General features: G+C 47.4%; 2 protein-coding genes across 53 annotated transcripts in view; one reads left to right on the top strand and one right to left on the bottom strand.

The window, feature by feature from the left end:
* Positions 1–16160, top strand: part of GSN (gelsolin) — a 64819-nt gene extending 48659 nt beyond the window's left edge. For 47 of the 50 annotated variants that reach the window (XM_077968147.1, XM_077968139.1, XM_077968169.1 and 44 more), the window contains 11 exons: positions 507–639; positions 1836–1924; positions 2095–2310; positions 4654–4787; positions 7886–7976; positions 9830–10000; positions 10599–10773; positions 12171–12295; positions 12518–12595; positions 14677–14737; positions 15756–16160. In XM_077968147.1, coding sequence (XP_077824273.1) covers positions 507–639; positions 1836–1924; positions 2095–2310; positions 4654–4787; positions 7886–7976; positions 9830–10000; positions 10599–10773; positions 12171–12295; positions 12518–12595; positions 14677–14737; positions 15756–15925 — 1443 coding nt within the window. In that variant the 3' untranslated portion in view covers positions 15926–16160. Of the gene's footprint in view, positions 1–407; positions 640–1835; positions 1925–2094; positions 2311–4653; positions 4788–7885; positions 7977–9829; positions 10001–10598; positions 10774–12170; positions 12296–12517; positions 12596–14676; positions 14738–15755 lie in introns of all 50 variants that reach the window. The other 3 variants (XM_077968122.1, XM_077968123.1, XM_077968121.1) reach the window with 1 other exon arrangement.
* A 6384-nt stretch (positions 16161–22544) lies between these two features.
* STOM (stomatin) overlaps positions 22545–25865 on the bottom strand; it is a 33095-nt gene continuing 29774 nt past the window's right edge. For 2 of the 3 annotated variants that reach the window (XM_077965067.1, XM_077965068.1), the window contains one exon: positions 22545–24870. In XM_077965067.1, coding sequence (XP_077821193.1) covers positions 24664–24870 — 207 coding nt within the window. In that variant the 3' untranslated portion in view covers positions 22545–24663. 3 annotated transcript variants of the gene reach the window in all.

Genomic DNA, 25865 nt, shown 5'->3' with positions numbered 1-25865 from the left:
CTCTCTTTTTTTTTTTTGCAACAAGAACCTGTTTTATTTTTTCCAAATACAGATACAGAAGTTTGCGTGTTTTGCAAATATTGCTTCAAAGCAATATTTCTATATACAGCACCCTCTGTTCTAATAGCGCGTAAACATAGATATGTATCCACAGGGCAATGTTGGCTCATCAAGGATCCACCTTGCATACTCCTTTTTTTTAAATGGTAAAGTTGAATACCTTTTCAGCAAACTATGCAGTTCCCCTCTGCCACCCAGTTCCCAAATGTTCCTTCGTTTTATCCCGCCCTCTATTCCCATGTGCAGTTACCCCTGAGTGTAGGTCAGCAGATGTGGTTCTGAAAAAGCAGAAAAGGAAAAAGAACGTCTAAGTGTTTGCAAGAGAAAGCCCAGGTGTTACTCTGCAGTGCCATTTGGGGCGGGGGATTGGGGCAAGATGGTGGAAGTCTCAGGGCTGGGCGGCCACAGACACTCACGTGCTGGTTCCTTCTGCTTTGTCCCCTCAGGTCTCCAATGGTGCAGGCACCATGTCTGTTTCCCTTGTGGCTGATGAGAACCCCTTTGCCCAGGGGGCCCTGAAGTCAGAGGACTGCTTCATCCTGGACCATGGCAAGGACGGGAAAATCTTTGTCTGGAAAGGTACTGGGGACAGGGGAAGGGTCCCAACTGGCCTGCAGGACCTTGGGTGGGATGTCCCGCAGCTCCCAGAAACGCAGCTCCAGGGGAGCGTGGAGTGTGGTAGAGGTGCCTGGTGCAATGGATATCAGAAGTCTTGGGCTGATGCCTTGGTTTTGCAATTGACGTACTGTGTGATCTTGGGTACTTTACTTACCCTCTCTGGGCCTCAGATTGCTGATCTCGGCTAAAATGGGTGTTTCCCAAGTGCATTATAACGTCAGTTCTCTGAGACGCTAATTGGCATCCTGAAGAAATTATGTAGAAAACATCTTAACTGTATGGTCAGAGAAGTTCATGGGCAACAGTGGATTTAAAAATGTTCAAGTTTGTTTACTGTAGGACTTTTAACTTGTGCATTCACAGGGATGCTTTTCATGAAGATGATCTGGTTTGGGAAATGCTAAGCTAGAAGTTCATAAACTCTTTGGGTACTATCTTGTGGGAATTCTCTTGGAAACCATTGGCCCAGATGTTTCTTAGAGGCCCTGAGATCTTCTGAGAGGACCCATCAGTATCCTCCCCTGATTCTGTAAGGCTCATCTTGGGAAAGAGGACAGAGGAGAGGGAGGCAGTAGGAGGACAGAGAGAAAGGGAGAGAGTGGGGAGAAAGAGAGAGACAGAAACTATTATAATTATTACTCTCTAGGCCCCCTGGGCCCTGGGCCAGCTGATCTGGACCTTGGCCTTGGCAGTGAGAAGGCTGGGACTGAGGGCCAGCATTGGCTGGCCAGGAGCTCCTTGGCACAGGAATGCCCTCAGGGTGGCAGCTTCTCACTCACTGAGGAACCTGCGTCAAGTAACTTAATGTCTCTAAGACCCTGGTTTCCTTATAGATACTCAGGAACAAGATAGCAATTTTTTTTATTACTTAAGACTGTTCTATGGATTAAATAATCTATGTATAGTTCTAAGCACAAAATACACGCTCACTAAATGGACCACAATCGTGTTGTGATTGGTGTCATTGGCCAGCCCCAGGCTGGACTCCAGGAGCTCTAGTGAGTGGTCAGCTCTGGGGGTCTCTGGCCTTGGCTATCCACTGTCTAAGAAGAGTAGGAAGGGAAGTTTGGCAGCTCCTTCTCCTGGACCGTTGGAGGTCAGGATGCAGCAGGATCCCGGGCCCCTAACCCTCCATCACTTCCTCTGGCTACTGACAGGCAAGCAGGCTAACACGGAGGAGAGGAAGGCTGCCCTCAAAACAGCCTCTGACTTCATCACCAAGATGGACTACCCCAAGCAGACCCAGGTGAGTCTTGGAGGCCAGGTAGGATGGGAAGGGGTGGGTCCTGTTTGGAGGGGATGGGCTGGAGTAGGGCGGGTGTCCCACCCTCAGTGTAGATGGGGTATCTGAGGCTCCCCTGGAAACCCTTGCTGGGCAGCCCAGCCACATTCTGCTCCTCCGCCTCCCCTCCCCAGGTCTCGGTCCTTCCCGAGGGCGGTGAGACCCCACTGTTCAAGCAGTTCTTCAAGAACTGGCGGGACCCAGACCAGACAGATGGCCTGGGCTTGTCCTACCTTTCCAGCCATATCGCCAACGTGGAGCGGGTGCCCTTCGACGCCGCCACCCTGCACACCTCCACTGCCATGGCCGCCCAACACGGCATGGATGATGATGGCACAGGCCAGAAACAGGTACCTTTAGGGCCTGGGGTGGGTGTGTCCAGGCCCCTCTCTCACTTTCCCCATGCACTGCCTCTCGCTTCCCCAAGGAGGTTTCTCTCTGAGGTTTGCACAATTTTGGTAGCTGAGATTCTTTGGTGTTACTTAGTTTTTACAGCCAATGCACCCTGACCACCTACTGTGTATCAGGCCCTGGGCCAAATGTCTTGGCCCCACCTTGCCCCGAGGAGTGCCTGGTCTGGGAGGGGAGTTGACCACAGCCACAGATCTGTGTGATCAGTGGAAGATGGGAGGGAGCACAGGGGATTGTGGGGACACAGGCAGAGCAGCGGGGGTGGTTGGTCAGGGCAGCCTGCACAGAGACAGGAACCCTTGGGTGGGGTCTCAGAGTAGGAGTAGGGCTTTGCTGCCGGAGAAGAAGAGCGGAGAGTGGTGGGCGTTCCAGGCGGGACTCGCTATGTTCGGAAAGGAGGGAGCTGTCCCAGGGAGCTAGTGCTGATGGCATCCCCAGGGAGGGGCCTTGAATGCCAGTTTCAAGGGTGTGAACTTGATCCTCTAACCAGGGGCTGCTAGTGAGGGGTTTTTCTTTTTATTAAATCAGAAATGCAACAAGCTCAGATCTACGCTTTATCTTTTTTTTTTTTTTAAATAGAGACAGGGTCTCGCTATGTTGCCCAGGCTAGTTTCAAACTCCTGGGGCTCAAGCAATCCTCCTGCCTCGGCCTCCCAAAGTGTTGGAATTACAGGCATGAGCCACTGCACCCAGCGAAAATGGGTTGGAATATGACTCTAGGATATCATTAGAAGGAAAAAAAAAATCATTTAAAAAATAAAAGAAAACTAAGAAAGTGGGTTGGAGGCAGGAGAATGAAGGTAGAGAGCTTATGAGGAGCTTATTCTAATAGTTTAGAGGAGAGATGATGACCTTGAGACTAAGAAGGTCACCGTGGAGAAGGGGAAGAGGGGTGTGGGGTTCAGAGGTGTTTAGGAGGTAGAATCCGCTTCAGGCAAACTTGATTCCATTCCTAATGATAGGAATAACAAACGTGTTCATTTTTATGTATTATTGTTTTTGGTTTGGTGTTATTAGCATTCATTCATTGCTTCAGTAGATAGGAATAATGCAATGAAAACATTCCGTGTAGGGCGGTGTGGTAAAAGCCCTGGCAGCCTGACTGTGAGACTTTGGGGAAGTAACATAACCTCTTTGAGCTTCACTTTCTCACTTGTAAAGTGGGGTTTCATCCCACTCCATCACCTTCAAGAATGTTCAAAATTAGAGATTCTAGGATTCTGTTTCCCAGGACTTGGACAACTCCATGTCTCCATAGCTCCACCAGGTGGCGCTGCTGGGCCTCGTGACCACTTGGAAAAAGCGGTGTCACCAGAACACTGCAGACACTTGCCAGCAGGGGTCACGCTGAGGTCGCCTCGTGGTGGCCCTGCCACTGCAGGTGACCTATGAAATTCCTGGCAGGCCCAGCATGGTGGCTCACGCCTGTAATCCCAGCACTTTGGGAGGTCGAGGCAGGCGGATCACCTGGGGTCAGGAGTTCAAGACCAGCCTGGCCAACATGGTGAAACTCGGTCTCTACCAAAAATACAAAACTTAGCCACCCGTGGTGGCAGGTGCTTGTAATCCCAGCTACTCGGGAGGCTGAGAGAGAAGAATTGCTTGAACCTGGGAGGCAGAGGTTGCAGTGAGCCGAGATTGCGCCATTGCATTCTAGCCTGGGTGACAAGAGTGAAACCTCGTCTCAAAAAAAAAAAAAGAAGAAAGAAGAATCCAGGCAGCTCAGTAACGATGGAGATAATGGTGATATTAGTAAAACAATAATAATACTTATGATAATAAGAGCAGCTGCTACCTACAGAGCAGTTCCCTTGTGCCAGGCCCTGAGTAAACTCATTTGAGCCTCACAATACTTTGAGGTAGGTACTGTAATTATCCCCATTTTTCAGATGGGAAAACTGAGGCTAAGAGCGGTTAAATCGGTTGTCTGAGGTCTCATGGCCTGGAAGGGGATGAGGGGCCTGATTTGGGGTCTGTGTCTGGCTCCTCACCTCACTGTACTGCATTCCTTTGGAGCTGCCTTGACGATCCTGAGCGAAGGACAAACAGCCTGGGGCAGGGCATGGTATGAGGGTCCCAGGCGGGAACCCTGGCCGGGAGTCCCAGCCCTGCCTCCTAGTGGCTCTGTGAGTTGGGCAAACTATTTAACTCCAGTCCAAGCCCAAGTGATTAAAAGTTCATCCCATGGTCTAACCACAACCTACCATGCTGTGGTTTCCTGGCTTGCCTGAGCTGGGGGGTGGGGGTGCTGCCCAGCATCTGACCCCAGCTTTGCTCCACAGATCTGGAGAATTGAAGGCTCCAGCAAAGTACCCGTGGACCCTGCCACATATGGACAGTTCTATGGAGGAGACAGCTACATCATTCTGTACAACTACCGCCATGGAGGCCGCCAGGGGCAGATAATCTACAACTGGTAAGGTTCTGGGGCCATCAGTGTGTGTCGTGGGGGTACTGGCTGGGCCCTGAGCAGGACTGAAGACAGACTGAAGACAGACTGAGGGTATGAGGGCCTGAGGTGGGACTGCCACTGCCTGCTGGGAGAGACTCTTGTCCACAGGGCAACATACTTGCTTATTTCTCCAAACAACTTTTAAACTCTTCTTACCAAATGATTATATATCTATTGTAGGAGGTATAGTGAGTGTGGAGAAACAAACAGAACATCTCCCACAAATCCATGCCAAGTACTGTGCACACTAGGGTCTATCCTCCCACACATATTTTTCAAGCCAAAATTTGTTTTATTTTATTTTTACTTATTTAGTTATTTATTTTATTTTGAGACAGAGGTTTGCTCTTGTTGCCCAGGCTGGAGTGCAATAGTGTGATCTCACTCACTACAACCTCTGCCTCCCGAGTTCAAGCGATTCTCCTGCCTCAGTCTCCCTAGTAGCTGGGATTACAGACGCCCACCACCATGCCTGGCTACTTTTTTGTATTTTTAGTAGAGACAGGGGTTTCACCATGTTGGCCAGGCTGGTCTCGAACTCCTGACCTCAGGTGATCCACCTGCCTCAGCCTCCCAAAGTTCTGGGGTTACAGGCATGAGCTACCACACCCAGCCCCCAAATTATTTTAAAACAGAGAATACATTTACATGGTTCAAAAATCAAAATAGATTATAAAGGTATTTATTGAGAAATCTTATTCCCACCCCTGTCCCTCTCTACCCCATTCTCCAGACCCCACCCCTTCTTGGGTAACTGCTTTAATCTCTTGCATATCCTTCCAGTAATTCTTTGTGGAAAAAAATATATTTGCAAATAATTTATAGCCTGGTCCCTCCCTTCCTTACACAAAAGGTAGCATATTTTGTGTATTGCCCTGCACCTTGCTTTTCTGACTCCATTCTTCCTAGAGATCAATAATGTCAGTGCATAGAGAGCTTCCTCATTCTTTTTTACAGTTGTGTAATAGTCCTTTGGGTGGCTGTACTATAGTTTATTTAACAGATTCCTTGAGGATGCATAATTGAGTTGATTCTAGTCTTTCTCTATTACAAACATTGCTGTGATTAGTAACCTTAAACAAACATCATTTTGAACATGCAGAGAAATACCTCTAGAGTAAGTTCCCAGAAGTGAGATTGCTGGGTCAAATAGTAACTGCACTTGTCATTTTGATAGATAGCCCCCAATTTCCCTCGATAGTGTTTGTAGCATTTTACATTCCCACCAAACAACCTGGGAGAGTCCCTGGTTCCCTGTAGTCACACCTGTGGATTGTGTGGTCAAACTTTTGGGCGTTTGTCAATCTTATGGTTTATAAAATGGTGTCTCAGTGTATTTTTAAATTGTATTTCTCTTACTATACAGTCTAAAACTTTTTGTCTGATTATTGACTGTTGGATTTTTTTCTTCTTTTTTTTTTTTTTTTTTTTTTGAGACAGGGTCTCACTCTGTTGCCCAGGCTGGAGTGCAGTGGTGCAATCTCTGCTCACCACAACCTCTGTCTCTGGGGCTCAAGCGATTATCATGCCTCAGCCTCCCGAGTAGCTGGGACTACTTGCCACTACTCACCACCACGCCTGGCTACTTTATAATCCCAATAACGTTGGGATTATAGGCATGAGCCACCACGCCCGGCTGGATTCCTTCTTTTTTAAACTTATTTTGAAATATTAGACTTGCTGAAAAGTTGCAAAACTAGTACAGACAGTTCTCGTATATCCATTACCCAATGGAATATTCACCTATGTTCACATCTTACATAACCATAGCACAATTAACAAAGCCAGGAAGCGAACATTGACACAATACTACTTACTAATCTATAGGCTTTACCTAAATTTCCCCAGTTTTCCTATTACTGTGTGGGTTTTTCGTTTTGTTTTGTTTTTTGGTTTTTTTTAGACAGAGTCTTGCTCTGTCACCAAGCTGGACTATAGTGGTGTGATTTTGGCTCACTGCAACCTCTGCCTCCCAGGTTCAAGCAATTCTCCTGCCTCAGCCTCCCGAGTATCTGGGACTACAGGTGTACACCACCACACCTAGCTAATTTTTGTGTTTTTAGTAGTGATGGGGTTTCACCATGTTGGGCAGGCTGGTTTCGAACTCCTGACCTCAACTGATCTGCCTGCCTCGGCCTCCCAAAGTGCTGGGATGACAGGCATGAGCCATCGCACCTGGCCCCCACTACTGTTCTTCTCCTGATCTAGGGTCTAACCCAGGATCCCACATGGCATTTACTTATGTCTCTGAACTCTCTGAATCTGTGGCAGTTTCCCAGTCTTTCCTTTTTTTCATGACCTTGATACTTTTAAAGAGTACTGGCCAGTTATTTTGTAGAATGCCTCTCAATTTGACAACCCTAGACATCTAAAAACAGCTTAAATTTTTTTTTTCACTAGATAATACACACACCTGGCACAAAATTTGTGAGAAGATTGTTTTAAAAATTAGCTGCATCAGCACATTGATATGTCAGATTTTGTTTGCTTATATGATGACATACGTTGGTTATGGAAAACTTAGACAATATGCAAAGAGGTGGGGTAGAAAGGCAAAATCCCCCTGAATCTTCCCTCTAAGAGCGATCACCATGAACCTTTTGGTGAACATCTGTTCAGACCTCTCTGCACGTGTTCACGGGAGGCTTAATCACTGACATCTTTTCCCACAAATAGGCTCTCGTAACACTTGCTATTCTACAACCTGCTTTTCCACCCAGAGAAATGTCCTGGCCACTTTTCTACATCTCAGGTTTGAATCTCAGAGCATCTTCTCTGTGGCTGTTCAGCATGGGAAGACCCAGCCTGTCTCCTGAGGGACACATTTAGCATAAGGAAATCCATGCGTTGCACTCAGATCTCTGTAACCGGGCAAGATGCCAGGCTGAGAGTGGAAGTGTTGGTGTGGTTCCTGGCTCTCGTTGTTCTGAGAGAGTGCCCTTCCCTCTCTATCTGTTTCATTACTGGTAACGGGGAGATTTGTAGGTTTCTCAGACTCAGGGTAAGGGAGAGGCTCAGGGCTCTGTGTACACCTTGATGCTGAATCTCACTTCCCCTTCCAGGCAGGGTGCCCAGTCTACCCAGGATGAGGTCGCTGCATCTGCCATCCTGACTGCTCAGCTGGATGAGGAGCTGGGAGGTACCCCTGTTCAGGTGAGCCCAGCCCACTGCCTCTCTGGGCTGCAGCCTGAGCCTTGTCCTTCTCTTCACTCATCTGTCTGACTCTCATCCATCCGTTCGTTTGTCCATCTGTCCATCCATCCATCCATCTATCCATCCATCCATCCATGGAACAGGTATTTATTTAGGGCTTCTATGTGTTCTACACTGCATCTGTAGCCATGGACACACAGGCACACTGCCCCTGCCCTAATGGGCTTTGCTTTCTTGGGTGGTAGTAGACATTCAACACACATGCACACCAATGGCTGTGACAGATGCAGTGAATGAAATTGACAAGACCTTGGGGAGAGAGACATGGGAGAGGCGACGTGGCTGAGCACGGATGTGGAACCAGCGTGCTTGGGTTTGAATCCTGTCCTTACCTCTGGGCAACTTTGGGCAAGTCACTTAGCCTCTCTGTGCCTCTGTGTCCTCAAAATAGGGGTAATAACAGTACCATCCCACAGGATTGCTGTGAGGACTAAGAGTTAACATTTGTAAGCATTTAGAGCCATGCCTGGCATATAAGAAGTCCCTCCCTTATACACATGTGTTATGTACAAGGACGTAAATCCCGGGTAGGATCCTATTGGATTAGAAAAGCCCATCCCTGTCCCAGGAGGGGACTGGTCAACTGGGACCTGATGCACGAGTAGGAGTTGCTCAGGCAGAGTGAAGGAAAGCACATTCTGGGTAAAGGGTGGTACACATGCAAAGGCCCTGAGGTGGGAGGGGGCGTTGGGTGTTAAAGCAAGGGGAAAGTGCCCTGATTTGAGGCTAGAGAGGTGCTCAGAGGGGCCAGACCACCAGAGGCCATGGTGACGATGTTGACCTTGATGCTGAGAACAACAGGAAGTTGCTGAAGGGTAAGTCTGAGCTGTAGTGATTTCTGGTTTAAAAAGTCGCTCTGGCCAGTAGGGGGCGCCGGAGGGCAGCAGAGCTGGTTTGTGGAGATGAGGGGGCAGCGGACAATTGTGCTTCCTCCACACTGTGGTAGGAGTGGGCAGGGCTCTAGATTGGAATTGGGGGTTCGTGCCCTGACCTTTGCCTATGATAGTCTGGGTGCTGGGCACTAAATGAGATGACCATCTTAGCTCAGTGCATCCTGACAACTGCCTTGGGAGTGGCATCCTTGGCTGCATTTTTCAGAAGATGAACCCAAGAGGTTGAGACACGTGCCCAAGTTCTCACCATCAGGGTGGAGTTGGAGTCTAAGCCCTAACTCAGCGGTGGTGGGCGGTGGTGGGAAGCGACTGCCATACGCCCGACACACATGTGAGATTTTCTTCTGGACATGGTTAGCTGGGGCCGCGGTAAGGTGCCACACACAGGGCGGGAGCAGATGTGAGGGTGTACATCTTCCCTGCCTCACTCCCACCACCAAGCCTCTGGCTGTTTCCTGCATCTGGGGTGCACTGGCTGTGCAGGAGGGAGTTTTCCAGATCTGGAATGCTCCGTTCTTACACTCTACTGGCAGTCATGCCCAGGCCTGACGTCAGCATTCTAGAAGAATGTCCACCAGCAATCCCTGTGCTTCTATTTAAGGGAATATTTGCAAACACAGGCTCTCCTGGTTCTTAGACCAGGCTGAGGGTCAGGAAGGCACGTCCTCATGGAGATGGAGAGCAGCCACAGCAGCAGTGCCCCGGGGACCTCAGGCAATAGCGCTGTCTCCGCTCTTCCTGGAATTCTGCTGTCCCTGCCCGTGTGTTGTTAGGTCACATTCCATGCCACACACAGACACAAGCATGATGGCTTTGTCTGGAGGAGTGGGCCCAGTGCGACATAGAAGGACTGAGGCCTGCCCCCAAGGTCCCTGACTCGCTTTCCTGTCTCCCTGCCAGAGCCGTGTGGTCCAAGGCAAGGAGCCCGCACACCTCATGAGCCTGTTTGGTGGGAAGCCCATGATCATCTACAAGGGCGGCACCTCCCGCGAGGGTGGGCAGACAGCCCCTGCCAGCACCCGCCTCTTCCAGGTCCGCGCCAACAGCGCTGGAGCCACCCGGGCTGTTGAGGTAATTTCCAGGTCCTGGACCACAGAAGGGATTGGCCTCCCTGAAACCTCCCAGCTGGATGACCAGATGTCCAGGCACAGGATGGGGGCGGCGGTGGCGGGGGGCGGTGAGTGAGTGAGTAAGAAGCAGCTTTTTGTATCTTCCTGCCCTGGCCACAGGGTTGTCTGTCTTAGACTTCCCCTGTTTCAAGGATGCCCAGTGTCCCTTGCACACTTTGCATAGTGGAGAGCTCACTACCTACCATTCTGTACAATCGGGATGCCATTCCTGATTACATTCCAGTTGGCTACTGTCCCTTTCATGGAGGAAGGCACAGATCAGGACGTGATTCCCAGGATGGTTTGAGCAGCCTAGAGGGGAATGGGACTCTCACCTCCTTTGTTCTGGGCATTCAACTTCTGTTAGTCACAGTGCATTAGTGACTCATGGGAGTCACCAAGGCCATCAGGGTCCAAAGTCTGTGCCCTCAGCTCTGATGGGCTGTGTTCCTCCAAGTCCCCACCTGAGAGCTAGCCCTGCTGCAGGGTCTCCTGGGCTGTGAGGAGGGGGCTGAGGGCTTTTTGTCTGGTTCCTGATTAACCAAGCTCTACCCTCCCAGGTATTGCCTAAGGCTGGTGCACTGAACTCCAACGATGCCTTTGTCCTGAAAACCCCCTCAGCTGCCTACCTGTGGGTGGGTACAGGAGCCAGTGAGGCAGAGAAGACGGGGGCCCAGGAGCTGCTCAGGGTGCTACGGGCCCAACCTGTGCAGGTGGCAGAAGGCAGCGAGCCAGGTAGGAGCTGGGGTGGGGGGCCTGCTGCTCTCCAGGATGCAGCTGTTAGGTTTCCCTTCTTTCCTTGGGCTTGGGGGCTCTAAATCCTCCCCATGCCCCAGGGCCTGTCCCCTAATGTATGTTAAAAGCAGTGGCTTTAAAATGAGGGCTATGGTCAGAGAGAAGGGGGTCTCCAGGAGCTAAAGGAAGGAGAGCCTAGCCTGGGTGTGGTGGTTCATGCCTGTAATCCCAGCACTTTGGGAGGCTAAGGCAGGTGGATCACCTGAGGTCGGGAGTTCAAGACTAACCTGACCAACATGGAGAAACCCCGTCTCTACTAAAAATACAGAATTAGCTGGGCATGGTGGTGCATGCCTGTAATCCCAGCTACTCAGGAGGCTGAGGCAGGAGAATCACTTGAACCCGGGAGGTGAAGATTGCGGTGAGCTGAGATCATGCTATTGCACTCCAGCCTGGGCAACAGGAGTAAAACTCCGTCTCAAAAAAAAAAAAAAAAAAGAAAGAAAGAAAGGAGAGCCCAGTGTGGGAAGGAGCAGCTGGGCTGTGGAAGGAGGCGGTCCCTCGCTAGGAAGCCTTGAGAGGTGGTAGGCAGCGCTGATAGCATCAGAGGGGCAGTGGGCTCTTTGCATCTCTAGACTCCCCATGGCCAGAAATGCCACCAGCCTGCTCTGTTTCCAGAATGTGGGCCGGGAAGCTCTTCCTTCTGCCAGCCTACAGTCTTTTTACTGTTACTTTGAGTTCATTCCCAGCTGCTTGATGCTTAACAGAAATGGAGACGAGTGACTTGGTCTAAAGCAGCTCTGTGCGGCAGAACCTTCTATGCAGATGGATGTTCTGTGTCTGCCGGGTCCAGTTTGGCAGCCACCAGTCACCTGTGGCTGTGGAGCACCTGAAATGTGACCAGTGGGAATTCGTGGGAATGAGGAACTGAACTTTCTATTGAATGTAATTTTAATGAATTTAAATGTAAATGTCTACACATGGACAGAGCAGGTATAGTGGAAAGAATATGGGCATTCGAATCAGACAGGATTTGTATCCTGGTCTTAACACTTACCATCTGTGTGACCTTGAGTGTTGCTTAACCTCTCTGAGCCACATCGCCTCATTAGCTGAGTGGAGCTAATGATCCTCATCCCGCAATGCTGTCGTCAGCCTCAAGCCAATAGTAGTCCTGACTGTGTCACTCCTGCCAAGTCTGCCCTCTCTGGGCCTCTATTTCGTCACCTTCCAATTCCCTCAGGCCTCTTCCCTCCGGACCTCCTGGGATTTTAGGATGGAGGGAGAAGGGGGAGAGCAGTGGGTTGGGCTTGGGCAGGGCTGGTCCCAGGGTCTGATGAGATGGGAGAGAGGGGTGATGGCATCCCTCGGCAAACTGGCGTGGCCTCCCCTCACAGATGGCTTCTGGGAGGCCCTGGGCGGGAAGGCTGCCTACCGCACATCCCCACGGCTGAAGGACAAGAAGATGGATGCCCATCCTCCTCGCCTCTTTGCCTGCTCCAACAAGATTGGACGTTTTGTGGTGAGCCCCTGTGGAGGTCACACCTCTGCTTTCCCCTCGGGAGACAAGTTCCATGGGACTGGTCGGAAGCAGAGGCAGGAGAAACAGTTCTGATGGCATGGCACAGAGGAAGGGGCCCCCTGCCAGCTGCAGCCAGCTGTGCCACTCCCTCAGGGGGCAGAGAGAGGAAGCCCACCCAGGGGAGGGAAGAGATCTCGCTGATGCTCTTTCGTTCCTTCCCAGATCGAAGAGGTTCCTGGTGAGCTCATGCAGGAAGACCTGGCTACGGATGATGTCATGCTTCTGGACACCTGGGACCAGGTGGGTGAAGGACAGGTGAAGGCTGTCTCTGCCAGAGGGAGTGGGAGAAACTAGACTTCCAGTTCTATGATCAGTTGCTAGAAGGACCTAAAAGAGGCAGCGCCAGGTGTTGCCAGAAAAGTCTCTAGGCTACTGGAAGTCACTTCCTCTTTCTGAGCTTCCATTTCCTCATCTGTAAACTGGGAGTGGCGGTACCTTCCTTGCAGATACACTCACCTTGAAAGCTGCAAAATGCCCTATAAAGCCAAATCACATGACCTTCATCATTCTCTCCCAGGCCTTGCAGGAGCATGAACTCTTCCTTTAAATCTGTTGGCGGGGGATGTTGAACTTAGCAGCATCTTGTTTGCAGGCATAAACTGTCCAGTGTCACCTAGCGACTCTAGAGGGCTCCTGCTTCTGGTTTGGGGGCTCTTGGCTCTGTCTCCACTTCATCTCCTAGAGAAGGCCATTATGTAGGACTTCTTGGCAGGGGAAGGTGCCATTCACTCACTCAACCAGTATTAATTGGGCACTGCTTTGTACCAGGTGCTTTATGTTTGAGATGCTAGGGATAGAGCAATAAATAAAGTAGGCGTTTTCGTGCCCTCCCAGGGCTTACGTTCTCACGGGGGTGTCAGGTCAGTCATCTTTCCTATCAAGGTGGCTTCTCCCAGCGTCCTCAGAGTTATGGAGTGACTGACCACGAAGGCATAAGAATACACTACCCACAGTGCTGGTCGGAATACCCGGTTGGAAGATCAGGACCAAAAATGGTTGCAGCTTGAGCCATTCAGCAGTTGTCATTGATTGATCCATTGGCTACTTAATCTGTTTGTTCATCTGTTAGGGATTCAGTCAGCCAACATTTATTCAGCACCACTGTCTTCCAGGCAAATGCTGAGTGCTGAGAATCCTATGATAAGCAAAATAGATAGAATGCCTGCCTTCGAGGGGCTTCCACTTTAGTTGGGAACACATTTATAAATAAGTAAGAGAGGGCCAGACACGATGGCTCATGCTTGCAAACCCAGCACTTTGAGAGGCTGAGGTGGGCAAATCACTTGAGGTCAGGAGTTCAAGACCAGCCTAGCCAACGTGGTGAAACCCCGTCTCTGCTAAAAATACAAAAAAATTAGCCAGGTGTGGTGGTGGGTGCCTGTAATCCCAGCTACTCAGGAGGTTGAGGCAGAAGAATCACTTGAACCCAGGAGGCGGAGGTTGCAGTGAGCTGAGATCACGCCACTGCACTCCAGTCTGGATGACAGAGTGAGACTCTGTCTTAAAAAAAAGTGAGAGAAACCAAGTCTGACATTTTACTGTCTAATGCCATTTTATCAATGATAGGTGCTCTTTGAAGTAATATTTTAGATATGCATAAAAATAGATGATACATAAAAATCAGCTCAATAATGTGACATAAAACTTGTAACAAGACTCAAAATGGGGATCACGGTGGGTGAGTTATTTTTATTCCAAGCCGTAGGCCCATTTTGATGAAGATGCACACAGACTGGGATGTAGTAGACTCTCGGTGCATATTTGTTGGATGAATAAATGAGTGAGAATATTTTGGCCACTCATTTGTTGAACGAGTGAATGCTGTTCAGAGACAACTTATGGACCTTTAGAGAAGAATCTCGAACTCAATGCCTGATGGCACCTGGCTGGCAGTGTTAGCGAGTGAAGCAGACTGGGATGGGGAGATGTGAAGGAACAGTGGAGTCTGAGGCAAACTAGAACCGCCCATCTCAAAGGGCCGGCTCCTGCACAGCTTGACTCAAGTGAGGTTTGAAGGCCCAGGCTGCTAAATCCTCCAGTTTTTTAAGAGAAGTTGGAAATCTAGATTTTTATGTCACCAATAGTTTAAAAAGACATTGTTGGCCAACACAAGGTGGTGGGTGAGCAAACAAAACATGTTTGTAGGTTGCTGGCTTTCAACCTCTGTTCCAGATTCCTCCAGTGTTAGTTCATGGGCTCTCTTAGTAGGGGCTTAAAAAGGGCTTTGTCTTTTCTGACACCTGGCCCCTCCCCAGTCTTCCTCCAGCCGTGCATTTGGTCAGCACCCCTCATGTACCTTTCATGTCTCATCTCACCTCCAGGTCTTTGTCTGGGTTGGAAAGGATTCTCAAGAAGAAGAAAAGACAGAAGCCTTGACTTCTGGTGAGGACCCAAGTCCCTGGGGGAAGGGGGGGTCCGTTGCTTGTGGGGTGGTGGGAGTGGCTTCTGTACAGGTCTGGGAATGAGCATCATTTCTAGGGGACTGATGGACAAGATAGGGTGGGGACTTCCTCCTCTGTGGCCAGCCCCTTATAAGTCCTGCCTGGGGTAGTGAAGAACACATCTTTCAGAAGCCTCAGGGTTTCTGAAGGAACTGATCTGTTCCAGAGGAAGGAAGGAACAGATGAGAAGTCTCTTCAAGTTCCCAGAATACTCAGGAGCTGAACTTGTCAAGGTTTAGATGTGGCAAAGCAGGCCAGGCATGGTGACTCATGCATGTAATCCCAGCATTTCGGGAGGCCAAGTCAGGAGGATCACTTGAGCCCAGGAGTTTGAGAGTAGCCCAGGCAACATAGTGAAACCCCATCTCTAGAAAAAATACAAAAAAATTAGCCAGGTGTGTTGGTGTGTAGCCGTGGTCCCAGCTACTCAGGAGGTTGAGGTCAGAGGATTGCTTGAACCCAGGAGTTCGTGGCTGCTGTGAGCCATGATTGCATCACTATACTGTAGGCTGGGTGACAGAACGAGATGGTGTCTCAAAATGAAAAAAAAAAAAAAAGAAAAAGATGTTGCAAAGCAGATTCCGGGTAGCTGAATAGATCTGATTTATGGGCTGGGAACCCAAAAATTGGTTCCCATATCTTCCAGTAGGGGACTACAAGGGAAAGTAATAAACTTTATGAAGCAGGAGGTTAAGCCATAACTCCATCCCTTCCTGTGTTCCTGAGCAGGGTGGTAGAGAACCCACGTGGGTATCATGCCTTTAAAGGAGGATGGTGCCCAGGGCAGGGGGTGGGCAGTAGGGACAGTAGGACCATAGACCTACTGTCTTTTGACCTTTGACCTACTGTCTTTTGACCTTTGACCTTCTTTGTCAACTGCTGTCCTGAGTCACCCTCTCCCTGGTGTGGGAGGCACTAAGAATTCCTGGGGTTTCCTTTTCTTGCACGTGTGTCTGTAGCTAAGCGGTACATCGAGACGGACCCAGCCAATCGGGATCGGCGGACGCCCATCACCGTGGTGAAGCAAGGCTTTGAGCCTCCCTCCTTCGTGGGCTGGTTCCTTGGCTGGGATGATGATTACTGGTCTGTGGATCCCTTGGACAGGGCCATGGCTGAGCTGGCTGCCTGAGGAGGGGCAGGACCCACCCATGTCACCGGTCAGTGCCTTTTGGAACTGTCCTTCCCTCAAAGAGGCCTTACAGCGAGCAGAGCAACTCTGCTATGAGTGTGTGTGTATGGTTTTTTTGTTTTTTTGTTTTTTACAGTATCCAAAAATAGCCCTGCAAAAATTCAGGGTCCTTGCAAAATTGTCTAAAACATCTGTGTTTGGGAAATTAAATTCAATAAAAACATTTTGAAGTGTGTACTCTAGTGTGGCTCAGCTGTTTCCTTGTGTCCATCTGACAGTGAGAGCGAGCGTCTGCCCTGTCTATGTCCCTGGTAATTCTGAGAATGCCCAGAGAGGTGCCTCGCATTTGCCTGTGAACTAGCAGAAAAGCTGCATCCACCCTGTGTGTGAATCCTGGTGCCCTGAGAGGCGATGCCACAGTGAGATGAGAGGTGTGTAGATTGTCCTGGGGGATACCTATGTGAAAGGAAATAGGGAGGGCCCAGGCGCGGTGGCTCACACATGTAATCCCAGCACTTTGGGAGACTGAGGCGGGCGGATCACCTGAGGTCACGAGTTCAAGACCAGCCTGGCCAACATGGTGAAAGCCCGTCTTTACTAAAAATAAAAAATCAGCCAGGTGTGGTGGCACATGCCTGTAATCCCAGCTACTCAGGAGGCTGAGACAGAATCTCTTGAACCCAGGAGGCGGACGTTGCAGTGAGCTGAGATCGTGCCATTGCACTCCAGCCTGGGCGACAGAGCGAGATTCTGTCTCAAAAAAAAGGAAATAGGTGGGGAACCAAGGAAGACTGGGAGAGCCATCAGACCCTAGACGCAGGTCTGACCCTAGGTGGAGAAAAAGGGGAGAGAAGGTTGCACGAAGTGTCTTAGTGGTCATTTATTTAATCCAGGAAGATTTGGCAAAGCTTGTCGGCAGTCCCAAAGCCAAATTCAGTGTTCCTTTTAAATTTAATGGTATAGTCCCATTTTCATTGTTTTTTACTGTGGCAAACTACATAACAACGTATTTATTTTAACCATTTGTAAGTGTGTATTTCGGTAACATTGCATATACAGTGTTGTGTAGCCATCACCACTCTCTGTACCTAAACCTTTTTGATAATCCCCAGTATAAACGCTCTGCCCGTTAAATACTAATCCCCCATTCTTCCCTATTCGCCAGCCCCTGGTAACCTGTGTTTTACTTTCAGTCTCAGAATTTGACTATTCCAGGGACCTCATTTAAGTGGAATCACACAACATTTGTCCTCTGTGTGTGGCTTGTTTCACTTAGCAGAATGTTTTCAAGACTTATCCCTGTTATAGCATGTATCAACTTTTCACTCCTTTTTGTGGCTGAGTAATATTCTACTGCATGTCTATACCACATCTGGTTTATTTAGCCATCAATGGACTCTTCGGTTATTTGTGCCTTTTCGCTATTGTGCATAAGGCTGCTATGAACATAAGCGTCTGTTTGATTCAAAGTGTACTTGAGCCAGAGTCAAAGTCAGCCAGCAAAGGAATCGTGTGTCTCCTGTAAGCAGGCGTGCCTTATCTGCCCCCTGCACTCAGTCACTGGGAGGCCTGGCCTTGGGACACATGTGAAATGAAGTTCAAAGCCAGCAACCGGAGCTCTTATCAAGTATATGCCTTGCAGTAGAAAGCGGGCAGGGTGCATCCTCATAGCTGCCACATCCTGTAGCAGCTGCTTGGACCTTCCTTGCTACCTCTGGTTCCCACAGATTCATTCTGCTGCCCCAAAGCTATGTGGAGAAATCACTGCAGCAGCTGCCATCACAAGAGCTGCCCCCGGATGCTCTCAAAGTTTGCGGTCTTCAGGGTATGGGAAAGGGACTGTTTTGTGCCTTCTTGGTCCCCTGGGTCCTGACTCTCTACTCAAGCTCAGCATGTCACAAGTCCCTCTTGGATATTTCTATGTTGTTTCATAATCTTTTCTCCTGGGAGACTCTAAAGCAGTCCAAGGAACCTGCTGGAGGACATTCCCCAGTCCTCCCCGTCTGTTCTTTTTGATCTCTTCTCACCTTGTTTCCCCCCTTCTTGTTCTGTGTCACCTCCCACCACCATTCCATCCCCATTGAGTTATGATGTGAAAGCTCCCAAGCATATGACTGTAAAAGAGCAGAAACCAGCATAAGGGATTAAATGATGGGCAGGCTGTGTGTGTGTGTGTGTGTGTGTGTGTGTATGTGTTTGTGTGTGTGTGTGTGTGTGTGTTTACACTGTTGTTTCCAAAGCTGGCTGATCACCCAAATTGCCCAGGGAACTTTTTAAAAGCATGGATTCCCCAAGGCCGTTCCTCCAGAGATTCTGATTCATTGCAGAAGTGTTGAGGGTAGTGGAGAAGAAATTTTCCGGGTGAAACATGCAGAGAAGATCAAGTCATTTTCAGGCAGAGGGTGCAGCAAGTACAGGCAGGGGGCTGTGGGGGAACAGTGTGCTCAGGGACAGACAGCAGCCTGGAGTGGCAGGCCTCTGAGTTGAGAGGCGGGCTGGGGATTTGAATGCCATACCAAGGGTTTGGACTTGATCCCATAATGCCTGCCTTGCCGACCCCCAAAGGTCTGCTTTCATGGTCACAGCAATCAACTTGACAAAGTCCTGGTACAAAAGTGGCATTTACCACCCAAAGCTTCCAGGGCTTTCATGAAAGGCAGGTAGAGGCCTGTGTAGACAGAGCTAGCTTACTTCCCAGAAATTCGTGGGAGTTAAAATTTCAGGTAGACCTGCCCATTAATTCTTCATTTCAGTTTATACCGGCATTCAAGGGTATGGCTGTGGCCTCAAAAGAGTGTTGTGCAATGCTCTGAGAAAGAAAATAGCCTGGGGCCACGGAGATGCTGACTTCTTATTTTTCTCTCAAAGGCCGAAAAGCCAATCAGGAACACTATCACTTCAATCACATAGTTTATCTTTCTAACGGTTGCAGACGTCATCATCTCCTACGATGGAAAAATCATTGTGAAATAATGAGACAGATGCCAGAGGGACAATGCTAGGCTTGGATCCTGTGTCCATCTTGGGCAATTCAGTTGAACAGATGTTTATTTTGTACTTAACTTTGTGCAAGGCATTATAGATATAATACTTAAAAAAAAACTTTTGGAGCCTCAAGTTACCCACCTGCAAAATGGTAATGTTGTATTAGTACTTATAGCTGGAGGTGGTGTAATATAGTGGCTATATATATATATAGTGGCTATATATATAATATATGGCACACCTGCTTACAGGAGACACAAGATTCCCTTGCTGGCTGACTTTGACTCTGGCTCAAGAACACTTTGAATCAAACAGATGCCCATGTTCATAGCAGCCTTATATTATACTATAAGCCTTATATTATACTACTACAGCTGGCCTTTGGAGTCAGACCTGGATTCAAATCTAGCTCTACCACTCATTAGCAGTGTGATCTTACTTAAGTTCTTTGCCATTTCCTTAGCTGAAAAATGGGAATAAGAATAGTGTCACCCCACTTAGAATTCTCATGAGGATTAAGAGGTAATGCTTAGTACAATGTCTGGCCTATAGTAAGTGCTCCAAAATGGTTAAAAATAATGAAAGCACCTAGGGCACAGCAGAACCTAGTATTCATCCACGAAGGCAAAGACCCAATGTACTGTGGATCAGACAGGATGTTTTTGGCTGTAAGCAATGGAGAGCTAACTCAAACCAAATTAAGCTGTAAGCACACTTACGTGCTCTCATACACAATCAGTTCAGAGTTGAGAGGGCCTTCATGGTTTCCTGCTCCTTCTCTTGGCTTGGCCCTCCCTAGTCTAGTGGTAAAATATCTGCGGGCGTTCTGGTTGCTCCACACCCATGAACAGCCATGCCCAGAGGAAAAAAGGACTGTTTCTAGAAATGTTTTCAGAAAAGGGAGGAGGAACCACTCCCAAGTCCACGGAAAACCTTTCCTCAGGTCTCAAGAGCCCATATTGTGTCACATAATCATTCCTGATGGAATCATGGGCTAGAAGGATGGAATTATTCTTGGGCCAGTTGGGTTCATCCTAGCAGCTGGGGGTGAATTCTCTTGAGGTCAGAGCTCTCAGGGGAAGTATCTGAACAAAGTCATGGCTCCCAGGAAGGATGGAGGAGATCAATGGATGCTGGGTAGACCATCATTTTGTTGGAGACTTTTGGGGGCCATAGGCTGAAAATTAAAAGTAATGGCTCCTTGCAGTTCTGTGGCATCCGGTACTTTTCAGAGTGCTCAATTTCTGGTCATTTTTCCCGTGGAATCTTTTAGGGAAGATTTGCAGCCTACATTATGATTACTTTGTTTCTAGAGTTTATTGTAAAACCTCAGTTTTAACAGCAGCTTCAATTTCCTTTCTCACTAAACTCTTCTGGCTACAGGGTAGATTGAAAGGGGCTGTATCCTATTAGCAAGGATGACTGGTTTAGGCAAATCCTAGCTTGATCTGAGCCTGGGTTGCTGTAGACCTGATGTTAACAACATCACAGGAAGAGATCATCACTAATATCCCCGGGGATTTTGCTGTGGCCTGGTCAAACACAGCCAAATGAGATTACAAATGGACATGAAAAAAAGATGTGTGAAGTGTCTTGCACAGTACTGGCATTCAACCGTGGTTCCTTTTGCCTTCTTCTTGGTTCCTATAAAGTAAAAACTCTTCAGGTAACCGCATAGCTTTGAAGTTAGGATATTAGACATGATCTAGCCCAGGATTTCTTAAGTCTTTGGATAGGTTTGGGAGTGGGGCCAGTGTACCCCCAAAGGATCCAAATTTGTGTTGTGCACACTGTTGTACAGTTTTCAGACGAAGCTCTGTAGCTTCCAACACATTCTCAAAAGGTCTGAGACCCAAACAGGTGGACTGTAATCTTGTTTTACAGGTGAGGAAAATGAGGCTGAGACAGCATATGACTTATGTAAGGTCACATTATAAGGTGGATGGTATAGGAAGAAAAGCACTCCAGAGCAGTGATTTTCAAACGGAAATATGTAGAAGTCTATGAGGTGCTTCTGTGATTTTATAAACATCAGATTCAAATTCCACGTTTAAAGTGGTAATAAAAAAGCAAAACGGAGAAATTGAATATAGACTCTGAATATAAGATTGGAACTCTTTCATAACTCTAATTAATATGAATTTTTGTTTTTCAAAACAGCCTCATTGTTCTCATTGAGTTACTTTATTCAGTAAATGCTGTAAATGTGAACTCAAGAATTTATCCTGGCAAAAGACACCTTAAACCTTTTACCAGTGCAGTTACCTTTGAAAAAAGGGGTTTGCTGTTGAAAGTAGGGGAAGGGGCACTGGATTCACCATTTACTAGCCAAGTAACTGGGAGACCAGGTTTGTGAGTATCACAAGAAATGATATATTTTAAAAGGCTACATAAGCTGAAAGTCTACGGGACACTGGTTTCCTCCTGCTCAGGACAGTGTGTTAAGACATTTGTGGTTACAAATGCCCAATCGGGCCGGGCGCGGTGGCTCACGCCTGTAATCCCAGCACTTTGGCAGGCAGATCACCTGAGGTCAGGAGTTCGAGACCAGCCTGGCCAACATGGTGAAACCTCGTCTCTACTAAAAATACAAAAATTAGCCAGACATGGTGACAGGCGCCTGTAATCCCAGCTACTCCAGAGGCTGAGGCAGAAGAATCGCTTGAACCCAGGAGGCGGAGGCTGCAGTGAGTTGAGATCGTGCCATCGCACTTCAGCCTAGGTGACAAGAGCGAGACTTCGTCTCAAAACAAACAAACCAACCAAACAAACAAACAAACAAATGCCCAATCGACTCTCCTCTTTTCATAGTGAACTCTGGCTGAATCAGATGGCCCAAAACAAAACTTTTAAGTTTAGGGCCTGCTTAGGTGTGAATGTAAACAAACTTCGATAGTCTTGGGAAAAGTTGTGATCTACAAAATGGTGTGGTGGTGTGTGGATGGGGACACTAGAGGCAGTGTCACATGAAGATACACTGATACACTTCACACATCTTTGGCATTAGACAGATCTGGGTTTGAATTCTAGCTCTCTTCCTTTCCAACCTTGTGACTTTGGTTGTTTTAACCTTTGAGCCTCAGTGTCCTCATCTACAAAATGGTGATAATAAAGTGTCTATGAAGCTATTTTGGGATAAAATGACAGAATGTACGTACACGTATTTGTGCACAGAGCTAAGCAACTGGTGCTTCCAAATGGTAGCCACTAATTCAAGACAGTTCTTCAAAGGTCAGATGTTGCAGGTAAAACACATTGGTTTTTTTTATCATTCTTTCTTTCTTTTTAAGTAAAAGTTATGTCTATGTGATTAACTGGATGACAGCAAGAAGTGGGTTCCTGTCCCGTTTGGAGGAAGGCAAACGGAAATGAAGCCAGTTAAAGCTTCGTGGTGGTGGGGGGTGTGCGTGGATCTCTAATTCCCCAGGGAAAATGTGTGGGCTGGTGCACCAGAGGGTGCCTGAACCTGGGAGACAGCAGATGGCCCACAGCAGCCTGTCCCCTTCCCCTGGCCCACAAAGCACACGAAGAAGCCAACCAGACAGCTCAGAAGCGGAAGATCTAACGTACTACTTCTGCAAATGGAAATCCACATACACTCAATGCAGAACGAAACAGACTCTCACCCCAAAAATATTAGTGAAAGTGCATACACTTTATTATGTACATTGTTGGAAAGGGAGGCCACCTGGAAAAACTCCTGCACTGGCACTGTGTTCCTAGAGCTCCTGCTATGCGTCCCTCCCAAGTGATTTAACTTCAACCTATTGGACTATGAATTCACAAGGCAGAAAAGTCAAGGTCATTTGCTATCTGGAGACAGGAGAACTCAAGGATCCAAAAGCACTGTTACTCTTAAGTTGCAGAAGAGATTTTCAGCCAGGATATGGAGCCTCCTGGTCCTCAAGGGTAAGCCACCTCACACAACGGATAAAACCATCATTTTAAAATTCAATATGTAAGTGCAACTTGAGTTTAAGTTGCACTGCTCCACACCTCTAATAAACTCAGCTAGGAGCCAGATACATGGTAGTTCAAGGCTTCCTAAAATAAGCTTGAAATTGGGGTACAGGGGAAGGGACATCCATTGGCTGGATGGACACAGTGGTTCGGCTAAGGATAGCTATAAAGGCTCGTGCTGGGAAAGAAAGCTGTTATTCTTAGACTTCTCTAGGTGAACTCAGAGTCTCAAAGAGGAAATGTTACAAATGTCACCTGCCAGCTTTCTTGCCAGTAAATAGAATGCCAGGTTGCTCAGATTCATAGACATTTGCAAAACAGAAGATGTCTCCTAATATTATAGACTAAGAAATTGCTGTCCAGAGAAGCTGACCAGTTCCTCTTTCAGCATCAATACACATGATAGAAGAATGACTAGGTAAGTTTAAAAAGATCTACGTCTATATAGATATCATAAAGTTTGACAGTATCTGCCCAAGATAATTAGACATTATATAGTCAATACATTGTGAATTCCTTATACTATGTAATGAATGGGTTTGTAATCAAGATATTTCACAGTGTACCACAGTTAACAGCATGCAGATAGTAAAATATAATGGTTTCCCGAAGTTATCTCTTAAAAAAGTATTTTAGTCCTTAAGCTATTCAAATGGATATATAACAATTGCATATAGAACGTAGAGAAAATTTTATTACAAAATTAAAACTATTTAAAACCTGATATATGAAAATAGGCAACAGTGAGAAAAAAGCACTTTTGTGACAAATATTTAGCTAGTTTGAAAGGCAGAACACAGAGGAATCATTTACTCACAAAGAAGGCTCAAAGAAGTTAAAACATGGATGTATTTTTAAAATGACCACTATAGTAGTGAATTTAAAAGTCTTTGAAGGGTTAGAGTAATCTTTTTCATTAGTCTTGACTATTGCTGGTTCTGACAAGTATAGGCAAGAAATGGCTACTCTCACATAAGGATTATTCTGAAACATGGTCTGGAGTTAGAAAATAAATGAACATTAGGCGAATTTTCTTAATTAAGACTCTGCGCCGGGCGCGGTAGCTCATGCCTGTAATCCCAGCACTTTGAGAGGCAGAGGTGGGTGGATCACCCGAGGTTAGGAGTTCATGACTAGTCTGATCAACATGGTGAAACCCCATCTCTACTAAAAAAAAAAAAAATACAAAAATTAGCTGGGCGTGGTGGCATGAGCCTGTAATCCCAGCTACTGGAGAGGCTGAGGCAGGAGAATGTCCTGAACCTGGGAGGTGGAGGTTGCAGTGAGCTGAGATCATGCTATTGCACACCAGCCTGTGCAACAAGAGTGAAACTTCATCTCAAAAAAAAAAAAAAAAAGACTCTCCGGCTCCGGAGTAAGGCACACTTGACCTAGAGAAGCTGGCTGTGGTGTAAGGTCATCCCTTTCTGCAAAGCATTTATCCAGTCAGCAGTGTCAGGTGGCAGTTACAGCCCAGGTTGCCTCTGGCCTGGGTGCTTAGGGGGTTCAGAATGAGTCAGTGGAAGTCAAAACAAGAGGGATCTAACCTACTACGTAATAATCTAAACATACAAACTTTTAACTATTTTAAGACTAACAGATTACCTTCTATAATCACCAATCTCTCAGTATTTACAAGCTAACAATTCTTTCACCTATTTTTATAACTGCTATGCATTCTGGGAACACCACAATTGACATATGGAAAAGGAAAAGCCCTACCCTCTTTTTATGAGTTAAAGGCTCATTTGGTCCCCCACTTCATCCTTGGAAGGGTAGCGCTCATTTCTATGCTAGCCTAGATGGCCGTGTTTTGCCCCTATGATTCCTTGCAGCATATCTATGGGCAGAGGGAAGACAATTGTTGAGTTTTTCTCAGCAGCAATGGTGGTCAGTGTCTGCAGGTACCGGAGCTGAAGGGCTGCAGGAGATTCAGTGATGACCATGGAGGCTTCTTTCAGAGCCCTGGATGCATTCATTTCTCCTTCGGCTGCAATAACCTATGGAGAGGTGAAAGGAGAGGTTGAACTGGAGAAAACCACATGGTGACACACAGCACTCTTTAACCTGGGGTGCGTATACCTCAGGTGGTCCACAAAACTTTCCAGGGTGTATGCCAGAAGAGTTTTAAGGAAATCAGTTTCTACATACTCAGTTTCCACACGCTTCTTTTTCTAAAACTGACTTGCCTGAGTAGTGCCTGGATCAAGACATTCTCTTTTTTTATTTTTATTTATTTATTTTTTGAGACGGAGTCTCACTCTGTCGCCCAGGCTGGAGTGCAGTGGCAAAATCTTGGCTCACTGCAAGCTCCGCCTCCCGGGTTCACGCCATTCTCCTGCCTCAGCCTCCCAAGTAGCTGGGACTACAGGCGCCCGCCACCTCGCCCGGCTAATTTTTTGTATTTTTAGTAGAGACGGGGTTTCACCGTGTTGGTCAGGATGGTCTCGATCTCCTGACCTAGTGATCTGCCTGCCTCGGACTCCCAAAGTGCTAGGATTACAAGCGTAAGCCACCACGCCCAGCCAAGACATACTCTTTTACTACAGCCTTTCTCCCATTTTCCAGGGTAACAAACAAAGGGATAATTCAAAATACTGAGCAGGATTGAGAAAGCAAGTAACTTTAATGACTGCATGCAAATCCTTTTGCAAGTCAGGAGGATTTCCAATTCTCTGATGAGTACCTTACTAAACTGAAAGCTGACAGGTCGTTATAAATATTTTTTGATGAAAGACTGTGATGTGATTTTTTTAGCACATAAATTCAAAGGGAGTGCTAAGAACTGTATGATACTACTTTAAACAAAACTTCCATTTCCATCTACTTATTTATGTAAATAAGGTTTCAAAGTCCTTATAGCTATAAAAATGAAAAATAGGAATAAAACTGATGCTGAATCCTGTCTCATTCTAGCATTAAACAACAGCCATCTATACATGTACGATTTAATTCTCATTCGTCTTATGAAGACAAGCATTTCTAGTAAACATCA

The sequence above is a fragment of the Macaca mulatta genome, chromosome 15 (assembly GCF_049350105.2).
Source record: "Macaca mulatta isolate MMU2019108-1 chromosome 15, T2T-MMU8v2.0, whole genome shotgun sequence".
Taxonomy (NCBI): Eukaryota; Metazoa; Chordata; class Mammalia; order Primates; family Cercopithecidae; genus Macaca; species Macaca mulatta.
This window is presented reverse-complemented; position numbering and strand designations above follow the sequence as displayed.